At 34.6% G+C, this 22,954-nt stretch overlaps 2 protein-coding genes across 2 annotated transcripts; both read right to left on the bottom strand.

The window, feature by feature from the left end:
- Positions 1–10,714: 10,714 nt before the first annotated feature.
- On the bottom strand, positions 10,715–12,443 carry LOC145588853 (gibberellin-regulated protein 6-like). Its single transcript, XM_081645452.1, has 3 exons — positions 12,314–12,443; positions 12,142–12,190; positions 10,715–11,113 (listed from the first exon to the last, which is right to left on the bottom strand). The coding sequence occupies exons 1-3, from the start codon at positions 12,377–12,379 to the stop codon at positions 10,932–10,934; spliced, it is 297 nt and encodes a 98-aa protein (XP_081501578.1). The 5' UTR covers positions 12,380–12,443; the 3' UTR covers positions 10,715–10,931.
- Positions 12,444–15,929: 3,486 nt separating this feature from the next.
- Positions 15,930–16,907, bottom strand: LOC145576533 (uncharacterized). The gene has a single exon (XM_081634278.1). The coding sequence runs from the start codon at positions 16,905–16,907 to the stop codon at positions 15,930–15,932; it is 978 nt and encodes a 325-aa protein (XP_081490404.1).
- Positions 16,908–22,954: the final 6,047 nt, after the last annotated feature.

Raw genomic sequence — 22,954 nt, forward strand, 5'->3', positions numbered from 1 at the left:
ACAAGACGAGCTTTGTGCCTTTCAAGGTCACCATAAGACTTGTATTTATGCTTAAAGAGCCACATACAATTAACAATATTCACCCCCGTAGGCCTAGGCACCAATTCCCATGTCCCTGTCTTAATTAAAGCACTATATTCATCATTCATCGCCACATTCCAATTATGGTCATTTAAAGCTTGTTTATAGGACTTTGGAAGGGGTGATTTTTGATGGTGGGGGATCGAAGGTTGAACGGTAAGGTTGCAATATTTCGGATTGGGCTTAAAAATTCTCCGTTGACTACGGGTGACTCGGGGTGTGGGAGGTGGTGGCCGAGTGGGTTGTATGGGCGGAATGCCACGCATAGGTGGCGGGGAGTAAGCAAGGGTGGGTGTGGTGGCGCTGCTGGCCGAGGGTGGTGAGGGCAGTGGGGTCCGCGGGCTACCCGCGGCTGGCGCTGGGTTGCCGCAGCTTGCCTGCGGTGTAGCCTGCTGGATTGGCTGCTGGGCAGGGGAGTTGGGTTGGGCAGGGATGTGTTGTGGGCTGTTTGTGGTAACTGGGCCGTGTTGAAGGCTGGAATAAACTGCTGGGCCGGTTTGTGGGCTGGCAGAAATGGCTGGGCCATTTTCTTGGTGGGGTGTGCGTGGGTTTTGTTGTTGCGGGGTGTGAAGAGTGGGATGCAACAAATGAGGGGAAGGGGAATCATCACCCAAAAAATCATAATCAAGGCTACGAAATTGAGCGACATTCCGGAATGGGAAAGTCGCTTCATCAAAAGTTACATGACGTGATATGATTATTTTATTTGTGGTGAGATTAAGACACCGATACCCTCTATGGTCAATAGGATAACCCAAAAACACACGTGGCGTAGATCGAGGAGCTAATTTGTGAGGAGCTGTGGAAGATAAGTTGGGAAAACAAAGACACCCAAAGACACGAATGTGATCATATGAAGGAGTTTTTCCAAACAAGGCTAAAGCAGGAGTATTGTTTTTAAGAGCTTTTGTTGGCAAAATATTTAGAAGGTAAGTGGCCGTTTCGTGAGCATAAAACCAATACAAGGGAGGGAGAGACGCATGAAAAAGAATAGTATGCTTAATATTATTAAGAGTACGAATCATACGCTCGGCTTTGCCATTTTGTGAGGAAGTGTGTGGACAAGAAAAACGGAATATCATTCCATGGTCAATACATTTTTGTTTAAAAGGGTCATTATCAAATTCCCTACCATGATCACATTGAAAGGATTTAATTTGACGTTCAAATTGGGTTTCAACGTATTTTCGGAAATTGATAAAGGATTGAAAAGCTTGAGATTTGTATTTTAACGGAATGGTCCACACAAAGTGAGTATGATCATCTAATAAGACTGGATAATATTTGTGACCTTGAGAACTACGAATAGGAGAAGTCTATAAATCGGCATGTATAATATCAAAAGCACAAATAGTAGTATTATTAGAATTCTCAAAAGGGAGTCTAGTATGTTTTCCTAATTGACAAGAATTGCAAAACTGGGAGTCATGCTCCTTATTACAATAAATATGATTTTTAGACTTTAGAAAGCTAAAAACTTGAGCTCCAGGATGTCCTAGACGACTATGCCAAGTAGATGGTGAAACAGCAGTGAGTGAGGTAGCAAGGCAGGTTGATGGAGTGGAGTTAGTGGTTTTGACTGGATATAAGTCTCCCGAACTATCACATCTCGTTAGTATTGTCCCCGTACGAAGATCCTTCACAGAAAAACCAAAGGGATCAAACTCAATAGACACAGAATTATCAGTTGTAAATTTACGAACTGAAATAAGGTTCTTTATGAGTTGAGGTGCAAGGAGGACATCACGAAGGATGAGAGGTGTTTTGGGATGGGGAAGGGAGCCATGACCATAACCTGTTACTGGAATACGATGACCATTACCAACTAAAATATGATTTTTAGTGCTTAAATTAAACAGGGGTAAGAGATTACCAGCGTTGTTTGTCATGTGAGATGTGGCACCCGAATCCACGTACCACTGATTGTCGGGATTTGGAAGTGTCATTGTGGAGAAAGATGCTGCCAAATCCGTGGGAGTCATGGGCTGCCCATATTGGGCCGTGTAAGCCTGCTGTGGCCTGGGCTGTCCAAGGATGGACCTTTGTTGCTGCTGAACTGGAAAAGGAGCTGGCGGCCTGGCCCAAGTGGATTGCTGAGCCCACTGTTGAAAGCTGGCCCATAGCTGCTGCTGACTTGGGCTTGGTTGGTTTGGCGGGGTGGACTGGGCCTGGGGCTGTTGTTGTTGTTGCTGCTGTCCACGCCCCCTGCCTTTGGGTTTGGACTTGCCACCACGTCCTTTACTGCCACGGCCATTGCCACCACCACCCCTGCCTTGCTGTTGCGGCGGCTACTGCTGCTGGCCGGCCGCCGCGGTGGTGGTGGTGGTGCTGCCAGCTTGTGCCACAAAAGCCTGCCCGGAGTTGTCTTTTGCGGATTTGCGGGACTCTTCTAAGAGAATTCGGGATCTTGCTTCATCAAATCCGGGAAGAGGTCGAATTTGAGTGATAGATTGAGCGACTCCATCATAGTCGGAGTCAATTAAACCTGCACAAAGACGTAAAACCAAAGTTCTCTCGGACACGGGCTGACCAACATTAGCTAGTTGATCTTTGAGTTCCTTCAATTTCTGACAGTAAGAAGACACATCTGGGAAATTTCCAACAAAGAGATTGTTAAATTGGTTTTCGAGATAAATTGCACAAATTTCACCATTATCTTGAAAAATATTGGCAAGCCTATCCCAAGTTTCTTGTGTCGTAGCATTTTTGTACAACACCGTGCTTCGTAAGTCCGCAGAAATTGTGTTATAGATCCACTTTTTCACAATTGAGTCAAGGCGGTTCCACTGCGCCGTTGTGAGGTCCGTAGGACGGGGTGATTTAGGATCTATATGATCGATAACATTGCAAGAGTGACAATGAATTTCGAAAAGTTCAACCCAACTACCATAATTCCCTTTGTCAAGGTCAAGAATTTCTGGAACCTCATTTTTGATATTGCTAATGGAATTAGCAGGGTGGTAGTCATTGGAGGGTGGAGGAGGAGGAGGTGTGGGTGGTTGATCATCATCCTTGGCCATTGCTAAGGAAACCGAAACAATATGCTACTGTAAATCAAAAGAAAAATAATTTGAGGGCTTGATGTGGCAGCAAACAAGACAAAAACAAGGTAGCAAAGTTAGGTGATGAATTAACCACGAGAGATTAGAGTATGCGGAAGAAAGAAAGGATCGGATTTTTTAGGAAAAAAAAAATTAATTTTGTGGAATCCTAAAAAATCTAGGCTGTGATACCATGTTAGATTTCGGGAAAACTCCTTGGACTGGAGTGTGTACCATTAAATAATATATATAGTGTTACAATACTAGTCCTAATCATGTTAGGAAACCTAGTGCGATAAGAATACAAACTATATCACAAATATATCATACTCTGCGACAAATATTATAATAATCCTATAATATCTATCATTCATGAACAAAAGGGGAAAGTAGTTAGGCGTATAATTAGTTTTCGTGATTATATCATTGAACCTCTATTGTACCTCATCTATATAAGCTATTTAAGCTACTGACGATTATAAGAGATTATATATTCTGTCTCACTTGTATACTTTCAGCTATATTATTATTCCACTTTATTCACCTTAACTTCTCTAATAAGAAACCTTTCTCATTCAATAATCTTAAATCTTACTCAATTTATTTAGTTTTTTTTTTAAAATGTAAAACATTCATCATGTTGTCTCATACGGAGTATATGGTACAGAAGTCTCCTCTATGTCTTTAATTATGCAATAATTCAGATCTTTGAATAAGACCATGTGTAATTAGTTTAAAAAAGATTAACGTAAACACGTATCTTTGTATGATTAGTGTACTTTCTTCTTCATATAAATAGGCGACAACGAACATTACGTAATATTCTAGGAAGTAATGTTTGATTATTAATTAATTATTCTCCAAATTATGTACGATCGAGTAGATAACATGGTGGTGATCGATTCATATCGATCCTTAATATTTAATATAATTTTTAGTGTTTTGATCAAGTTATTAATAATGTTATAGTCTTTTAATAATAGAGTTTTGCCTCAGGGAATATTGGTTTAGCATGTTTTAGCATATAGAAAATTTTTAAGGAGAGTATAACTATTATGGATTTTGTACTTCTTAGATCTATAACTCTGTTTAATTTTTGTTCCGGGTACTAATTGATCGTTTAAGATACTCGAATAACTGAAGATGAGCATATTTTGTTGCCTCGTTCTTTCTCCAAGTATTTGGCATTTAAATGATTTTCTATGAGCTAGACAACTTAATAGAGCCATATTGTGAGAAATTGTTATATACACCCAGGTGTACGGTACACCTATGAGTATTTTGTACTCATTTTGATGATTGTTTTTCATTTAATCATCAAATGAAGTGCAAAAACTAACCTTGGATTAGTTGGGTGTATATAACAAATTCTACCATATTGCAGATATTAGTGTTATGAACTTACAACAATAATAACCAATCATAATGATACATGTTAAAAAAAAAAAAAATGAACCTCTTGGATCAGAATATTATCAATATTTTTATTTTAAATAACCAATCCAATGAACAATATAACCAATCCAATGAACAATATAATTGCCAAATGTAAAAAATAATAGAAAATGGCCAAACATATTTGCCCTATAACGCTCTCAATAAAAGGGTTTACAAGATTAATACCCCTCAATGAAGCAATGACATAAATTAAAGGAAATTTTGTGAAAAACTACCTATTATAGTCCAGAATTTGCGAGAAACTACCTATTAAAAAAAATGTTGTAATTGACTACCCAATTTTTTAAAAATGTTGTAATTTACTACCTTTACGCCAGATTATGAAGGAGTTTGACCAAAATTCTCTGACGTTGACTTGGTCATGTGACACTTGGTGAAAGAAAAGGGTCAATAAGTGTCACGTGATGGTCACATGAACAAGTCAACGCCGGAGAACTTTGGTCAAACTCCTTCATAATTCGGCGTAAGGTAGTAAATTACAACAATTTTTGAAAATTAGGTAGTTAATTACAACATTTTTTTAATAGGTAGTTTCTCGCAAATTCTGGACTATAATAGGTAGTTTTTCACAAAATTTCCTAAATTAAAATTACAATTCAAAATAAAAACATTCTAGTACGTACTAAATTAAAGCTTAATAAGTACTAGTTCACAAAACCACAATGTACGTAACAATACATAAATAGTAATTGATAGATGATATATTTCAATATGATTTGTCAAAATATATCCTCTATCATTAATATTAGAGCTTTATGTAGCCTCAAATTAAAATTAAGTCAATTTGGATAGTTTTATTAAGAAGATTAAGAAATGAAATTAAGGGCACTTTGGTCCACCTCTCTTGGTCTTCCAGTTGTTGTAGCAAGGGCAAAGTTCTTTGTAGCCAAAGGTACCTGGTGGAACACAAAGGCATGTTCGGCAGCACTTGTTGCAAAAGAAGTTGCATTCCTCGGTTTTACGAGCCTTTGAGCACCTTTTAGCACAACGTCCAGGGCATTCTGTTTCAATTTCATGAAACTAATGTTAGTTGTCACGTATGCATGCATGCGTTATTCCTAGTAATTTAATTTCACAAAATTCATAGCAAACTCGAAATAAAAAGAATATAATTCAAAAAGTGGCGTGAAAATTATAATTCTATTATTTATACTCCGTATAAACATAATTTTTGTTACTTACGAGCTAGTGTCAGACTGTTATTCCCATAGTAGTTGGTCCCAGCAAAAGCCTGTTGACAAATTACAAAATCGATATTAGTATGCTAATAACAATAATCTACTTAATTAAAGGAAGAATGTCTTAAATTGGCCATAATTACCTCGGAGACAAGCATAGCAACAACAAGGAAAGCCAAAAGCAATGACATAGCCTTAATATTGGCCATTTTGCTACAAATTAAAGGAGAGAAAAGAAGAGGATTTTGAGGTTATTGTTATGTAAAAATAACAAGAGAAAGAATTGTGGATGATTAGGTTTGTGTTTAAGAAGGGGTATTTATAGATTTTTTTTTGGTACAATTACTAAATTAGGAAGACTCACATGAAATAAACTAAAGTATAGTTAAGCATGCATGCATTGACTTTTTGGTTAGATGCATATTCATATGTCCCTTTCTCCGCTAATATCGCTGACCTCCTCTTGTGAAGAGTTGTGTTAGTGTAGGCTGGCTAATTAATCAACTATTAATTAATATTAATCATATTTGATTATTGGAGTATTGAAGTAAACTGTAATAATGTTCATTCATCATCCAAAAATAGTCGTAATCATATACGTACTAAAATCTCCTATCTTCAATAATTTTAAGCTTTGTTGGTTACCGGCTTACCACACCTTGTTAGATTTGGGAATGGTTTAAAATAAATGATTCTCTCAATTTATGTATGTATATACTACTTGTGGTAAATTTGTAATCAAATACGTATTACACAGTCCGATCCATCTACTCATCTAGTCAATTTGGTCATATACATTTATAGTTGGTCATATACATTTATAGTTACAAAACGAGGCACAAATTGTATGCACGATGATGTCCTTTTGTTTTATGTAGACAAGGTACGAGACACACGCTACGCGTGTACACTATATGAAATTTATTAAGTTACTCATAATATTGTTATTGTGGATTTTTTTCGAAAATCAATACTTACATAAACTTTAAATTTAAGAACGAAGACATCTACTCCACTTCGTGTACCTCAGTTAACCTTAAAAAATATTGTTGATCGTTGAGTTTTTATATAAAAGATTGAAAATTATAGAGTAAACATCTACAGTAATAGTACGTATATAGAAAATTAGATAGATGTATAATTTTTCCTTTTATTTTTAAAATAAATTTTAAGGTTTTTTATTCTTTGTAATGTAGATGTTAGAGGACCAACTCAACCAAAAGCTTAAGCTGATGGTTAAGGCCCAGAAATATGTTTTATAATCTATCACTCCCCCTCACATGAAAGGCCCTTTGGGCTTGAAATGTGGATGCAACACAGGCCCACCCATACCTGGTGCGAATTAATTCCACTTTGAAGGAGGGGCGGATGAGATTTGAACCCGTGACCTTTGTGTCACGCTGGCTCCGATACCATGTTAAAGGACCAACTCAACCAAAAGCTTAAGCTTATGGTTGAGGCCCAAGAATATGTTTTTATACTCTATCACTCCCCCTCACATGAAAGGCCCTTTGGGCTTGAAATTTGGATGCAACACAGGTCCATCCATACCTGGCGCGAATTAATTCCACTTTGAAGGAGGGGTGGATGAGATTCGAACCCGTGACCTTTATGTCACGCTGGCTCCGATACCAAGTTAGTGGACCATCTCAACCAAAAGCTTAAGCTTATGGTTGAAGCCCATGAAAGTGGAATTAATTCGCACCAGGTATGGGTTGGCCTGTGTTGCATCCACATTTCAAGCCCAAAGGGTCTTTCATGTGAGGGGGAGTGATAGAGTATAAAACATATTCTTGGGCCTCAACCATTAGTTTAAGCTTTTGGTTGAGATGGTCCTTTAACAGTAGATTTTTTTGAGGGAACTATATTCCTTTTTATTATTATTATTATTATTATTATTATTATTATTATTATTATTATTATTATTATTATTATTATTATTATTATTATTATTATTATTATTATTATTATTATTATTATTATTATTTTATTTTTAATAAAATCATGATGTAGTTATCTTTCAACAAAGTTTAAGGTGGTTTTTTTCAATTAAAAAAAAAAAGTAAATGGGGTTTGTGGTTAGTTACCTTTTTTTATTTATAAAAAGTAGATAATTTTTGTTTGTTTTTAGTGATAATAATTCTGGTGAGTGGGTATTTAGTTTTTAGGTTTTTTTTTTTATTTTATTTGAAAGAATAGATTTTTTTTTTTGAGCAGTTATGAATGAAATTTTTTTCATTTTAAAAAAAAAATATTAATTAATGAATAAGTAGTTTTGTAAATTGAGAAGGGCATTTTGGGAAAAGACAAATTTATCACCCAAAATACCCTTTCTCTTTATATAGTAGTATAGATAAGTGTAATACATAAGTGAAGGGGCAAATTATACCTTTTTTTTTTTTTGTTAAAGGGGTGCAAATAGACCAAATTATATATATATGGTCATAATGAGGCTCAATCTTTGCATGTTTGCAAATTAAAGATTAAATGTCTAGTTAAAAGTGTTGGAAAGATTACTAGGGAATACATTAAAATCATTGTATGTATCAAACAAAGCTTGAATTGAATCACGAGTTTTTAAATGTCTATGATCACTCCAAACATGTCCGATATGGATTTTGAAGGTTTTAACGGTCCGATTTGAAGGTGTATTACTGGTCAGTCTTCGACTTTTGAGTCATAAAATTATCGGTTCAAGTGGTCTTGGATCGGTGTGCATGCAAGAGCACACATATATTGATGCATAAAAAAAGAAAATTTAGAGGGTTGTTTAATGAGTATAGTCATATAGTGACCTAATGTGAACTGAAGTTCTGAACGTTTTGCCTTCAATTAATCAGAGCAAATTTTAGGAATGTATTTTAGGGTAGTTTTATGGGAACTTTTTACAACAATTTCTCATACCTAACTATATATACCAACATGTCAATTTTGGCCGTTGTATTGTTAGTTTTGTTACCCAAAAAAACCAATAGTTAAATAGAGGTGCATAGGTTAATTATGATTCTATCATACGTATCATATTAACAAAACATTGAATTTACCTAATATTGTATCTTTTTTGAAAAGGGAAGATGTACAAATAGTTAACAGTTATACTATACTAGTTTGTGTCCGGGCGATACCCGGATTGTCTTAAACTTTTTTGCTTGAAGGTTAAATACGATATTATAACTTCATTTTGATTACGTAACGTTTTTAGACATTCGATATCATATCGCTTATTTATATAGTGTACTTTTTGTAGTATTATTTGTAAATAAATATCTATATTATTATTAACTTGATATTTTTTTTTATTGCACTTAAATTATTTTTAATAAACATATTATAAATGGATCTCATTTTAAAGAAATTTTTAAACGAATTTTATGATGGGAATAGTACTGAGTTATAAGATCTTTATAAAAATTTATAATTAAACAAAATTTGTTTATTTGGGGGTATAATTGTCTTTTTCAAATACCAGTGGAGGGGTATATGCGTCTTTTCATGTACTAGTTGAGGGGTACATGTGTAATTTTCTCACCAAACAGTAAAAGCAAAAGGCAAACAATAATTGGACAACTCACCAAAAGTACTGAATAAATGACCCTGCTTTTTTAATATATTTACAAAAATGCCATCAGATTAACAAAAATTCATTTATCTGGCAGATTAACTTGTATTTTCCCATTAATTTTTTATATATGAAATATTAAAAGTATATCGATAATAAAACACTATACAACATTTGTATCTTAAAAAATCTATCCAAAATTCGCTTAGTTAGCATCCTATGTGTCACAACAATACCTATTTAACGCATACGTGGCTCGACACTTGACAAAAAATTAGAATGTCAAGTGTCGATGTCTTGTGGCCTGACTGCATGACCGGCTTCATATATTAGTGATATGATATGTACTTCTTTGTTCTTACCCAAATATTAAAGGAAAGTAATAAAAAATTTACAGGTATTGTCAATATTTACAACACTTAGTTGTGCTTGCGGCATATAAACATCATACCATTCATATGTATACATCAATTTTAAATTGGTACTCCGTATATAGTTTGATAATTTTATGATATAATTACGTGTCAATTGGTGTAATATAATCAATAGTTACTAATATAATCATTTTACTAAGGCCTTGCTCACTTTAACAAATTCAAATAATAAATAGTGAAAATAATTTTACTTTAGAAAATTAGGTTAAGTTCAGTATAATAAGTTTAGTTCAATAAAATAAGTTTTAATTAGAAAAAATCTAAAAATTTTATACTAGTCGTTTGAAATATGACTACCATAACATTTTAATGATTATATACTTCATAAGTGACGTCATAATTGAGCTAATTAAGACGTATTTTTATTGATTCTCTATTATATTTATTCTTAAAGTAACTTATTTCACTGGTTAAAACATTTTTTTTTACTAAACTCGACTTAATAGTACTTAATATCACTTATTTTCACTAAATATTATTTGAATATGGTGAAGAGAACAGGGCATAAATGATCAGTAACCAAAGTTTCTTAGTTCTAAAGTCTTAATTCAATGACCCTATAAATAAAAATAGTTGGTGCTTACTCAAACCATATATTGTTGGTGTTGTTGAAGCTAATTTTATCTTAAATTTATTGTAAAAACAACATTTATCTATATAGAGAGCAATAATTATTCATAAGCTAATATTTTAATTTTGGGTGTAAAATTCCAAGTTATTATAATTGTATTGGTTCCTAAATCGAGAATTATAAGTATATCATAATATGATTCAAATCAGGATGAAAAAGCATTGAATTGAATGATAAGCAATGTTTAAAATTATATAAATTCAAACAGAATACAAAATGGCCAAAAATTATCGTCCAATCACGCTCTCGATTGTGGGGTTTACAAATATAGACCCCAAAATGGAGCATTGGATTAATTAGCCAATGAAGTAATAACACGTAATACAATGACAAAAAAAAAAAAAAAAAAAAAGAAGAAGAAGAAGTTGCACACATACATATTTTAGTATACTAAAGAACTTAGTAGCAGATGATAGAATTTGTACGTCCTTCATTTTGGAAATACCCTACGTAGTCCACCCATTAGGGCATTATATAGATTACCTACTAAGTAGATTTAGCATTCTCTTTTACCGGAATTTATTACTATTAAGAAGAACGTGAAGGTAATTAAGGGCACTTGGGGCCTCCCCTCTTGGTCTTCCAGTTGTTGTAGCAAGGGCAGAGATATTTGTAACCAAAGGTACCTGGTGGAACACAAAGGCATGTTCGGCAACACTTATTGCAAAAGAACTTGCATTCCTCGGTTTTTCGAGCTTTTGAGCACCTTTTCTTACATCGCTTTGGGCATTCTGTTCATTTTCATATTCAAATTATATTATTAATGTAACAAATTAAATATAAAGTTCACTATAGAATTGTTAAGAATTTACTTTAAAAGTAAAGATATAAATTGTGCGTTGACATAGAAATGGTAATTGTTGTTGTAACAATAAATAAAAACTAAGTACAATTCATAAGACTATCACAAGTGTATTTACTTTGTAAGCTAAGCTTGAAGGTATAAGGCCAATGTGTGACATGAATATTATTTTAGTTTTAAGGTCATTAATTAAGATACTTATGCTGTATACTTGTATCAACAAATTGGCACTATTCTATTGGCTTTAGATTTCTATAGAAATATGTGCATGCATGTGTGAGTCATTTAATGAAATCTTAGATTAAAAAACTTTAATAATCTACATAATATTGTGTTTTATACTCTATCACTCCCTTTCACATGAAAAACCCTTTAGGCTTGAAATGTGTATGCAATACAGACCCTCTCATACCCTGGCGCAAATTAATTTCACTTTGAAAGAGGGGTGAATGAGATTTAATTTCGTGACCTTTGTGTCACGCTAGCTCCGATACCATGTTAATAGACCATCTCAACCAAAAAGTTAAGCTGATGTTTGAGGCCCAGAAATATGTTTTATACTCTATCAAATATAAAATTTAAACTCATTTGTGAAGGAATCACGAAATGTAGTATAGTATAATAATGTACTCCGTATATGAGTACATTTTCTTTGAATAAAACTTTTTTCTTTAGAATAATTTTTGCAATCACAATATATACGTACCAGTTACCTTACTTTAGAATCATATTCGCAATTACAATATACGTAGTACCTTTAATTTCCATAAAATATGTAAAATTATTATACGTTTGTATTATCGTTAGTTTTTTATTTGATAAAATTTACTTTCATGTATCTGTTTATATTGCGTGGTTGACATTATGACATATACCAAATGAGAAGAGCAAAAAAATTTTAATCGTGTCACATAAAATGTATAATAGAACATCATATTAATTGTATTGTTTACTTACGGTAAAGCTTCAAACTCCCATTTCCGTATTGGTAATGCCTTGCGAAAGCCTAGAAATAAGACAAAAAAATAACGCAAAACAACAAAAAAAATTAGCTTGTTTGTTTTTAAGAATGTACTCCATTTATGTAACAAATGCCTCAAACTAAAGAATAAGGTATAAACAAAATTACCTCAGTGGCAAGCATGGAAAGAACAAGGAGAGCCAAAAGCATAGAAAGGGCCTTCATATTGCCCATTTTGCTTCAAACTTAGGAAGGGAAGTTTTTGAGGGAGTTTGGAAAAAATTAACTAAAGTATTTGAACTCACTTAATGTGGAATGCCAAGGTTAGTGTTCTTAATGGAGTATTTATAGACTAATTAGTTGTTAATTAACTATGTTTGGAAGCCCTATATGAACATACTATACTTTCGCATTGACTTTTAGTTAATGGTCATGCTATTAACGTTACAAGCCCATAACTGTCCTTTGATTCTCCCGCCAATATCGCTGAGCTTGTCTTGTGAAGTTGTGAGGAGTAGTGTAACTTAGGTTAGTAACTATGTTGAAAATAATTAGGTTATCTAATATAATTAATCATTATTATAGAATCTAGCGTGATCGATTCACTTAAAATAAGACAACTATGACTAATTTTATACTTGTATTGACTAGGGTAGCTAACGCGCGGACCATAGCTAGTCACTTTTAGGTAGTTTATCGATATAGCCTTATGCCATAACTTTAGTTGTTGGTAGGATTAATGAGGGAACTTATATAATAAAATATTTATAGGGTTATAAATGTAAGCAAACTATTTTTAAGAGTTTAAAAAAAACATTAATAAGGGTAAATAAGTAAATAAATTTTAGAATATATGATCGTCCAAACACTATTGGTAAGAGTAACTCAAACTTTTTAAAAAGTATATGAATTAGGTATAATTATTGTATAAACCTAGACGAAGTATGTTTTAGTTGGTAACTAAAATCATATTGCATATTCAAAATCTAATTATAATTTTCATAATACCAAGTAAAATCAGTATCATTCATAGATTAATTGTAAAGATCCATAATTTTTTACAAATAAATTCAAATGGATAATTGGATGCATTTTAATTGTACCAATGAGACTAAAATGGCCTTTGTCAACAACTCAACATGTATACAAAAAAAGAAATGATAGAAGTGATTAGATTTGAAAAATTATAAACGTTGATACTACATATGTCAGTGCAGTGAGGTAGGTTAAATAGGAGGCTTGTTACTGAAATACACAAATACACAATCCTGGACAATTAAATATTTTTAAAATGTTTATTTACTTACTTGTCCTCATTAATGTTAATTGTTTCTTTTTTCAACTCTTAAAAATAATGTGCGGACGGACATTTATATCCCTAAAATATTTGTTTACATATTTTCATTCATTAATTTTGTCAATAATGAATTAAATTTATGATATAAGGTCAAAGCGAAAGTGCTTCCCGAACATGACTAGCTATGACATACACATCACGCGTGTTAGCCGCCTTAATATAATAAAAAGAATAAGGGCTATTCTTATGGACAAACAAGAGAACCCTAATCAATAAATAAGGCTACTCATATTAATAAAAAGGGCTACTTCCATAAACAAATGCGGTCACGTAGTAGTGCAACTGTGCAACTAGCCACACACAACTACACAAGGGTCAAGTATTAATTATATTTAGGATATTTCTATAATAATAAGGAGGATAGTTAATTTAATAAATACTCTTTACTTCAACTTACCTCCTATTGAAGAAACATCCTAAATTTCTCTTTAACACTATTTTTCTCAAACGAACAAAAGTACTTCATTTATGATGTAACATGTTGCATTAATGACATCATGGCAATTAATAATTTAAGTAAAATAAATACCATATTTCGCAATCCAATAGCCGCTATATCTCTTATTTTTGCGTTGAAATTGAATTTAGTCCTAGTGCAAATTGACAAATTGTAAGTGGGCACACCTAATCATATCATAAACTCCGTATGAAATAGTGCACCAACTAACAAATACTCTCAAATCACGTTCACTATAAATGAACATGGCTAAACCGTCTTTGTAAAGATCTCTCGAAAGTTACTTTTGAATATACGCCACTTCAAATTATACTATACGATATACTAATATCTTATGAAAATTTGAAAGGCTTAAAGTAACGAAACTTGACTCATGCTTCAGATCAAAAAGCTTGCACTGAAGTTAGTGGCAAAAGCTCAATGTGCTTTTCTTCCTTTGCAAGATGATAAAAAGATGGGATCATTTGCAAATTGCAATAATTCAGTAATCCTAGTATTGAGTAGTATCCGTATAAAGGAATAATAGTTATATAATGATTTTTATCCATACTTTATGGTTGGTTGTATTTCATAGGACTTTATATCTAAATTAAGTTACATTGTTGTTCTTGTAAGGGTTTGAAAACATGTGTTTAGGGCTTGTTAGTGTCTCTAACCAAGTTTGATACCTACAAATTAAAGGTAATGTATATCAATAGCCTTTGGGGCTTATTCGAGAAAAATCGCTCTGATAATCAAGTATGTTTTATGTGATATGAATATTGAAGGTAATTTGAGTACTTGTAGAATATCCGCAAGTAGGTGTCACGTTAGGTGTTATGTAGAGATGGTAGTAACGTAAATCCTAGACCCAACTCAGATCCATGAATCCAAATCCATTATCATGGATATCGATCCTCAAATTTTGAACCTGACAAATTCGAGCTCTATAGAGATAAAAACGGATTTGGAACGAGTTTAACCATAATACCCTTACTTGAACTCTTCGCTTTTACCTATATTAGATTCATTTTGAACTTAATTCCGCATGACTCGCTGTATCTAAAAATAGATTTTCATTCTTATTATTTAACTCTACATAAGAATTTCCATCGTCAAATTTGTCAAAAAAATAAGGTGGAGTTTCAAATATTGTAAATAATACTTCCAAGTTGATCTAGCTAAAAACGATGTTATTGATTATAGAAGCAAAAGTTGAAAACATAATTAGCCTATCACCAACATAATTAATTAAATATCTTATAATACGTAGTTTTGTAGTACTATATTTGTACACTTGTACTTATATTAATACGGAGTGGTCCGTATGAACAAGATGGAGATTAGAAGTTAGTTATACAACTAACATGGAGTACAAAGTGCAAACATGTGAATACATTTAAACAAGAGTCCAATAACGTAAACATTGGAAACCGTACATTTTTTCAATTGAAATTGATGGAAACATGAAAACATAATGCATGTGCTTTGCCCTACATCACATGGATCTATCCACTACTCAGTGCGTGTTCCAAGCACAACTCTCATGCCTATTTACAATTTCTTACTTATGAAATTGGAATTAATCTTAGATGCAAGATCTAATCTATTTGCATTTTTAATCTGAATTCCAATCATTGAACTCTTATATATTTTTGCAATTTAATTCATTCTATATAGATTCCCAATTATTTAACTAAATGCATACATCTCATCCAGCAGTCACAATTTCTTATTCCATTTTTCATTTTGTTGTATTTCAAAATAATAGGTGTGTTTATTTCTTATTAAGAATAATTTTTGTAACTTAAATTAGGGAATATTGTAATTCATACCTAACCACTTATGACTTTTTTCTTTATACCATTAAAAACAATGTCGATAAGTGAATAGTCTGTTAATATGGGGTGAAAAATATGTACACATGATATAACTTTTTTTTTTTTTTTTTTTTTTTTTTTTTTTTTGAGGCAAAGGAGAGGGAACCTTTATTAAGAAGCGGACAAATTGTCCATTAGTACATACGGTGTTACATCACTAGGACAAAGATTAATCCAGACTTGCTCGTCACCGAAAGGCACCAATTTTGCTAAATGGTGCGCTACAAAGTTCCCACTACGCTTTACATGAGACCAAACAACAGATGAGAAAAAAGAACACACATCTAAGACATCTTCTAAGATAGAATCTAGATCAGAGAGAAAAATGTTAGCCTTATGGAGGCGAGAAATGATGTTCATGCAGTCAGACTCAAGGATGATGTCTTTGAATCCCAGCCTACGCGCGAGACGGGCAGCAAAAAGCAAAGCTTTGCCTTCAGCTATTTCGGGAGACCATCTACACTTGGTTCTCCTAACTCCAGCAAAGAGAACCTCCCCCTTGTGGTTGCGGGCAAACCAAGTAGCAGAGCTCTTCCTTTTTGCAGCAATTTTCGACCCATAAATACGGGTGTTGTATTGGTCATAGTCAGAGACAAGTTGCTGCATTCTCGTTATCACAATGTTATGAGGTGTCTCCTTGCCATTGAAAACTTTCTCATTCCTTCTTGCCCATATTAGCCAAAGAAGAGCAGCCCCTCGTTGTTGCATCTTCAAATCCTCTGCACACCACAGCTCAAATTGGTCTTTAAAATCTGGAAAAGAGCTGAAACCCACCAATTTCTCGCACTTTGCCTCAACCCATAAGTCTTTTACTGCTTCACAATCGAAAAGGGCATGCTGCATTGTTTCGGCTTCCCTCCTACACCATGGACACTTGTCATCTTCAGTCATGTGTCTGAATTTCAGCAGAGCTCGCACAGGAAGGGAGTTTGTGCATAATCTCCACAGCATATGTCGTACTTTGGGAGTGGTCTCCAGCTTCCATAAATTAACCCAGGACTTGTGAAATAAGTCCAGATTACACTTCTTCCCAATCATGTATGCTGTTTTGACCGAGTAATGCCCATCTTTTGAGAAAGCCCAACACATGATGTAACTTGACAACTAAACAAATTAGCTCATATCACCCATTCGAGACTGTAGTATTATCTGTAGTTTATTCAAAGTAGTGTTTTACTTCCTTCAACTAATTCATACTTGGATTCAAGGAATAGTGTTTTAAGATATTCAATCTTGGTACAAACAAAAAAAGTGTCCTTTCTCTTTCACACAACCTATATTCTAGGTCTCACATTAACTTACTACGTAGTATAATACATTAACACTTTTTATTTAAACTCGTCCTAATTTAACAGTCACTTTTTAAATAACATGTTTCTATACATAACTACATATTATACTGTACATCTTTAAATTTCCCCTAAAAAAAAATTTAGTTTTCCACACTCTTGTCATTAATTAAAGATGTGTCAACCATAGTTATAGAAACTATTTAGCGTTACAAAATGTACACTCTTTTCTTCTTTTATGGATGTAAGCTTTCGCTTTCGCTTTCCCTTTTATTCGAATACAACTTTTATTTGACTAGAGGATATTTAATTATATTGTTAGAATATAATATTAATTATATTCTGATTTATTGTATATATCTATTTATGCCTTGTATTTATCTAGTGCATATATTTAGGAAGAAGTATAGCTGTAGAATGGCTCGGTTAGCTCCCTAATCTAAGCCTCAATTATAGGCCTAACTATCCTTGTACAGTTGTATATATTCTGCCAAACATTTCGAATGAAATCAAGCAATTGCATTATATCTTCCTTCATGGTATCAGATTAAAGGTTTCGACCTTGGCTTCAACCTCCCTAACAATCGCCCATCTTCTCTTCCGCTGCTCATCATCATGTCTCCCGAATCCTCTAAATTTATAACTAAAATTTTAAAACTGAAAATGTAAGTATAACATAATATAAAATGTAGATACATGTCATAAAAAATGAAGTTGTTGCAATGCTATTACGGTGTTAGAGATATAAGTGTGTTATCAATAGCGCTAATATTTTGCTTAAATGATGCAATAATAGAGCTCTTTCGCATGCGTCAACGTAAGCGTTAGTGATGCTTTATTGCACCATAATAGATATTTTTGGAGCATTGCCAAATAAAAGCCATTTCCTTAGTATCTAGGAACTACCAAAACGTCAACAGAAAACCTCAACATATACAAATTAACTTGAATACGTAAGATAAAGGTTTTAGGGGGCTATCTATAATCAAGATTGATCATTATCATAACATTAATCTTAAATTCTATATATGGTCGTATTTAATTTTGTTTTTTTTAGTAAGGTTAGAACAATTTCAAAGGTCGATATATAATATTTTTGTAAATTACTCCGTACTATTTATAAAATTTAATAAGGCAACTTTTTAACTATTCAATTGATTGCTAAATTTAAATTGTTACCAACTTTATACACAATATGTATAAATTTACAACACTAAAATGTTGATTATTAAAATATATATGTGAAGGAGGATTGAGGAATAAACAAGTTGCATTGCAACATGTTGGTTGCATAATTGCATGTGCCTATAATATCAACCAAAAATAAAACATATTCATATAAGTATATGAATAATAACTAGTACAAGTAGATCACAGATCCAGCATTTAAGGCGCCAAATCTAATGTTGTTGCTTTCTTGCTATTGCGTAAATTCATTTTTCAAAGATTGAATCCTTCAACTTTGCACTTATCTCTGTCTACAATAACTCATCCTTCATTGACCTTTTTTTCTTCTTATCAATATAAGAAAGATTTTCATATGCACAACTTGTTGCCAAATTAGAATCAACATACAAATATACGTAATTTGATTTTTAAAGATGAGATTAGAAGATGCAAATTAGGAGCATTGATGAGGACTAAAGAGGATTAGAAGTAATTAATTAAACTTAGAGCATGTATTTTTGATATTCCATGTTAAAATAAATGCTTCTTTGCTTGTTTAGGAGATAGAAATATTGTAGTATGCGTATTGTCTTAGGTTAAGAGAGTGAGAGATGGCTCAAGTGGTTATAGCTTCCTTCTCGATTTCAGGAGGCCCTGGGATTGGTTCTCACCCCCGCCCTTACTTGTGGCTCTCTAAATACCAAAAAAAATTGCTTAGGTTAAGATTTAGCTATGGTGAGCAATCTAGCATTGTTACATTTTAACTTCCTCCATTTCACATTATTTATAGCGAAGCACTTTGGAATGCATTTAAGAAAAGAGGTTGAGGGCTTAAACAATTAAATTGGTAAACTAACTTTAACACTAGAAACATATAATTGCTTTCTTTATTGTGTTTTAATTATTATTTTGATTCATACGTTCATCTCTTTCTTAAAATAATTGTCAAAATACTATGACGCAAATAATATGGAACAGATGAAATATATTTAAAATAGTGTTATAAATTAAAAATATAATTGTTGACAACTATTACGGTCTGATTCATTTCTTCAAATTTTTTCAAGCTATAGTTAATTTAGGGCTTCTTTTCTTCAGCTTAATTGCAGTTCAGTTCAGTTCCTAATTTCCTTCTCTCATAATTTCATAAACAATTCACTTCATTTCAGATTAGTTTAGTTCAGTTCAATTTTGCTCAGTTCAGTAAATCAGAACATACCCTTATAGTGATTGCAACTTACCTAATTGAATTACATTATAAGTAATTAAACATGAGGTTTTTAGAATAATTTTTTACTAGTAATTTAAGAGTGTTAGATTTAGAACTTAGAACTTAGAGGAGCATGTGCCAAGTCTCAACTGACAACTTCTAGCAGCAAACAGTTCATATAACATATATGAACTGTTTGCTGCTAGAAGTTGTCAGTTGAGACAGTTCATATAACAGTTCATATAACATAAGATTAGATAGAAAAACGAGAGTGAAATTGAAAAAAATGAGAGAGACTCTAGAGAGAGAAAGTGAGAGCAACCCCCCTGTTCCACCCCCTCAAAAACCGCCTGACCCCTCCTCAACCCCCTCCACTTCAGACCCCCTTCCCACCCCGTCAAATAATCAAACTCCAAAATCCTACCTTCAATCTCTAAATGGCACCCCTTCCTCTTCTTGCCTCCAACCTCCTCCGTCACTTATCTCCTCAATTGTGGCGGACAAACCTCCGGCGGATTTTGATCCAGCAACTCAAATCTTTATCCCCTTGCTGGAAAAGGACATATCCTCTTCAATTTCCCCTTGGCAGCATGCTATCATTTTCAAGGTCATCGGAAAATCACTCTCCTTTGACTTCCTCAGACAGAGTGTCTCCAAGCTCTAGAATATCCCGGCTGAAGCAAAAATCTTCACCCTTGGAAAAGGTTTCTACAACCTCCCGCTTCCTTCCAAAGAATTCCTAGCAGCAATTCTTGCGGGTGGTCCTTGGTTTATTGGTAAGTTCGCCATTCATGTCCAACCTTGGACTTCTGGCTTTAAGCCTTCTGAAGCATCAATTTCCTCTGTTCCAATTTGGATATCCTTTCCTGAGTTACCTATTGAGTTCCATTCACAAGCAATTCTCCAAAAGGTTGGTAATGTTATTGGTACTTTCCTTAAAATTGATCATGCTCCCCTCACCTCCAAAAAAGTCCACCAGGCTCGAGTTTTAGTATTAATCGATTTGAGGTTTAATCTTCCGAGTCATATTTGTTTGGGTCTATGCCACCAACAAATTGTGTATGGGGATTTCCCTCCTTTCTGCTCTACATGTTCTTCAATTGGACATTCCTTGGCTAAATGCCCAAAAAACCCCTCTCCAGAACAAACCACTGATTCGAATTCCAACACCTAACAACCTCCTCCTCAGCCGGAAAAAGTTGGTGAGTCAAACACTCACGAGCCTGTTTAATCTCCACCTGAAACAGGGGAGTGGACTTTTGTGGAGAAACATCGCAGAAAGCCTGTGAAGAATTTTACACAAAAAAGGAAAAACACTTTTCAAAACCCGGGAATTTCAAATTCTTCTCCCAAAAATATCCAAACAAAACAAAAACATCTGCTCTCAAAAGTAACCCCACCAAACCAAGTGGCAGATCCCCACCCGTCCAACTTTCCTAAGTCAACTCTTAATCATGTGGCTGAAAATGCTCACCTATCCTTCTCCTCTCTTTCAATTGCCTTAGATGTAACGGCCGCCTCCCAGTCTAAACCTTTCCTAAACCCAAACCCTCAAACTCTAGCTCCTGCTTCATCATCTACCCCAATTCATGGTCTCGTCTAACGGATCGGAACAGTTCTCGGAGGGGTGCTGCCCCTGTCACCAAGGGACCGACTCGGAGGAGGAGTCGATTGTCTTCTGCCCAATCGTCTCAAAGATGCAAATTGCTCGCTTAACCCCAAACCCCTAATTTTTCTTACCTTTTCAGCAACCACCCCTTCAACCGCCATTCCCAGTCCTGTGCAACACCAAGGTGCAAACTCCGGACAAATTGACCTTCCTCGAACCACCAATTTCAACCCTGCCAGAAACGGACATCAACAAAATGGACATCTACCTCAAAACTCCTTCGAAATGGGTAAAGGTACCTCTGAAACAAATCCGCCAGTTCATCCTAAGGCCGCATCTAGTGGACTTTCCCTACCAGGAAATTGTGATGGTAGAAAGGGAAGGAGGAGTGACTCGCCCAGCTCACCTCCCCGGATTTGGCAAATTTGAAAGCTTTATGCCCTGTCCTGGAAGCTTACACCCGCTGGTGGCTGGAAATGGCCCAATTCCAAAACTTACCATGGGCAATTCCTCCTCACTTGTCCTTTATAATGGACCCAGCTCCAATGTTGCCGCAATCGCGAAACCTCTACACTCTGAAAGCACGTGCTCTCTCCATTGTGGCGGGGGTAGCGACAAATGCCCTGGTAATTGCGCAAACTCAGATGGAGTTCCGCCAATTGGAAGTTCAGGCAAATTGCCTGTTCGATGTGAATTTGGAAGAGTGGGTCCTGGAAGCCTCTCTAACTCCAAGGAACAAGGAATTATATAGCAGGAGAAAGGGGAAATTTATCGAGCTAGGGGTGAACACCCCTCGGGAAACCAGGAAGGAATTGTTCTTCCAAAACCCAGTGCCTGAACCTATGATTGTGGTCGCTTGGAATACGAGGGGCATTGCAAGGAAAGGCTTCCTTACAAACCTCAATCACTTGATCTCGGAGCACATGCCTGACCTTCTCTTCTTATCTGAAACAAAGACAAGCAGAGCTCATACTGAGCAAATAATCAAAGGGTTGCCTTATGATAGTTTTGAGCTAGCTGAGCCTCGTGGCCTTACTGGGGGTGTCCTGCTAATGTGGAATTCTCAGGTTCTTGACATCCAACCTTGCGGCAAGGACTTACATGCTATTCATGGAGTCTTGAAGGTATTGAAATCTTCTCAGCTCTTCTTTATTTCTGCTATTTATGCAAGTCCTAAATTTAAGCGTAGACTAGAAACTTGGCTTGATCTGGAGAATTTAGCAAATGGTATGTCTTTGCCTTGGGTGGTTATAGGAGACTTTAATGATGTCCTCTGTAATAGTGAGAAGCTTGGGGGTTCAAACTTAAATTTGAGAAGAGTCAACAAGTTCCACCACTGTATTACCTCTTGTGGCCTGACTGACCTAGGTTATAGGGGAAACAAATTCACCTGGTCAAATAAATAGAAAAGACGACCTATTTTACAGAGATTGGATAGGGCCTTTGTTAATCAACCCTTTCTCCAACTTTTCCCTGAAGCCCACATTCTCCACCTTCCTAGAACCACCTCTGACCACGCCCTTATCAAACTCTCTACCAAACCATTTCAAGCCCCCCTAGTCAAGAAACCTTTTAAACTGGAACCCATGTGGTATTTGGACCCTGCTTTCAAAAATATGGTCTCTTTATCCTGGCCCCACAACAATGACAATCTTCATTCCAAACTGTCCTTCTTATCAACCTGCATCCAATCTTGGGAAAAATCTAGTTTTCCAAATCCTATCAAAAGAATTCAGTGGCTAACCAGAAGAATTAATGATGTGCAAGCAGTTCTTGATTCTGAACCAAACAATGGTTTTATGTTGGATCTGGAGGATACCTTATCTAGGGAAATTTCTGAGCTTTATGCCCAAGAAGAGGC

This window comes from Chenopodium album, chromosome 2 (genome assembly GCF_948465745.1).
Source record: "Chenopodium album chromosome 2, dcCheAlbu1.1, whole genome shotgun sequence".
Taxonomy (NCBI): Eukaryota; Viridiplantae; Streptophyta; class Magnoliopsida; order Caryophyllales; family Amaranthaceae; genus Chenopodium; species Chenopodium album.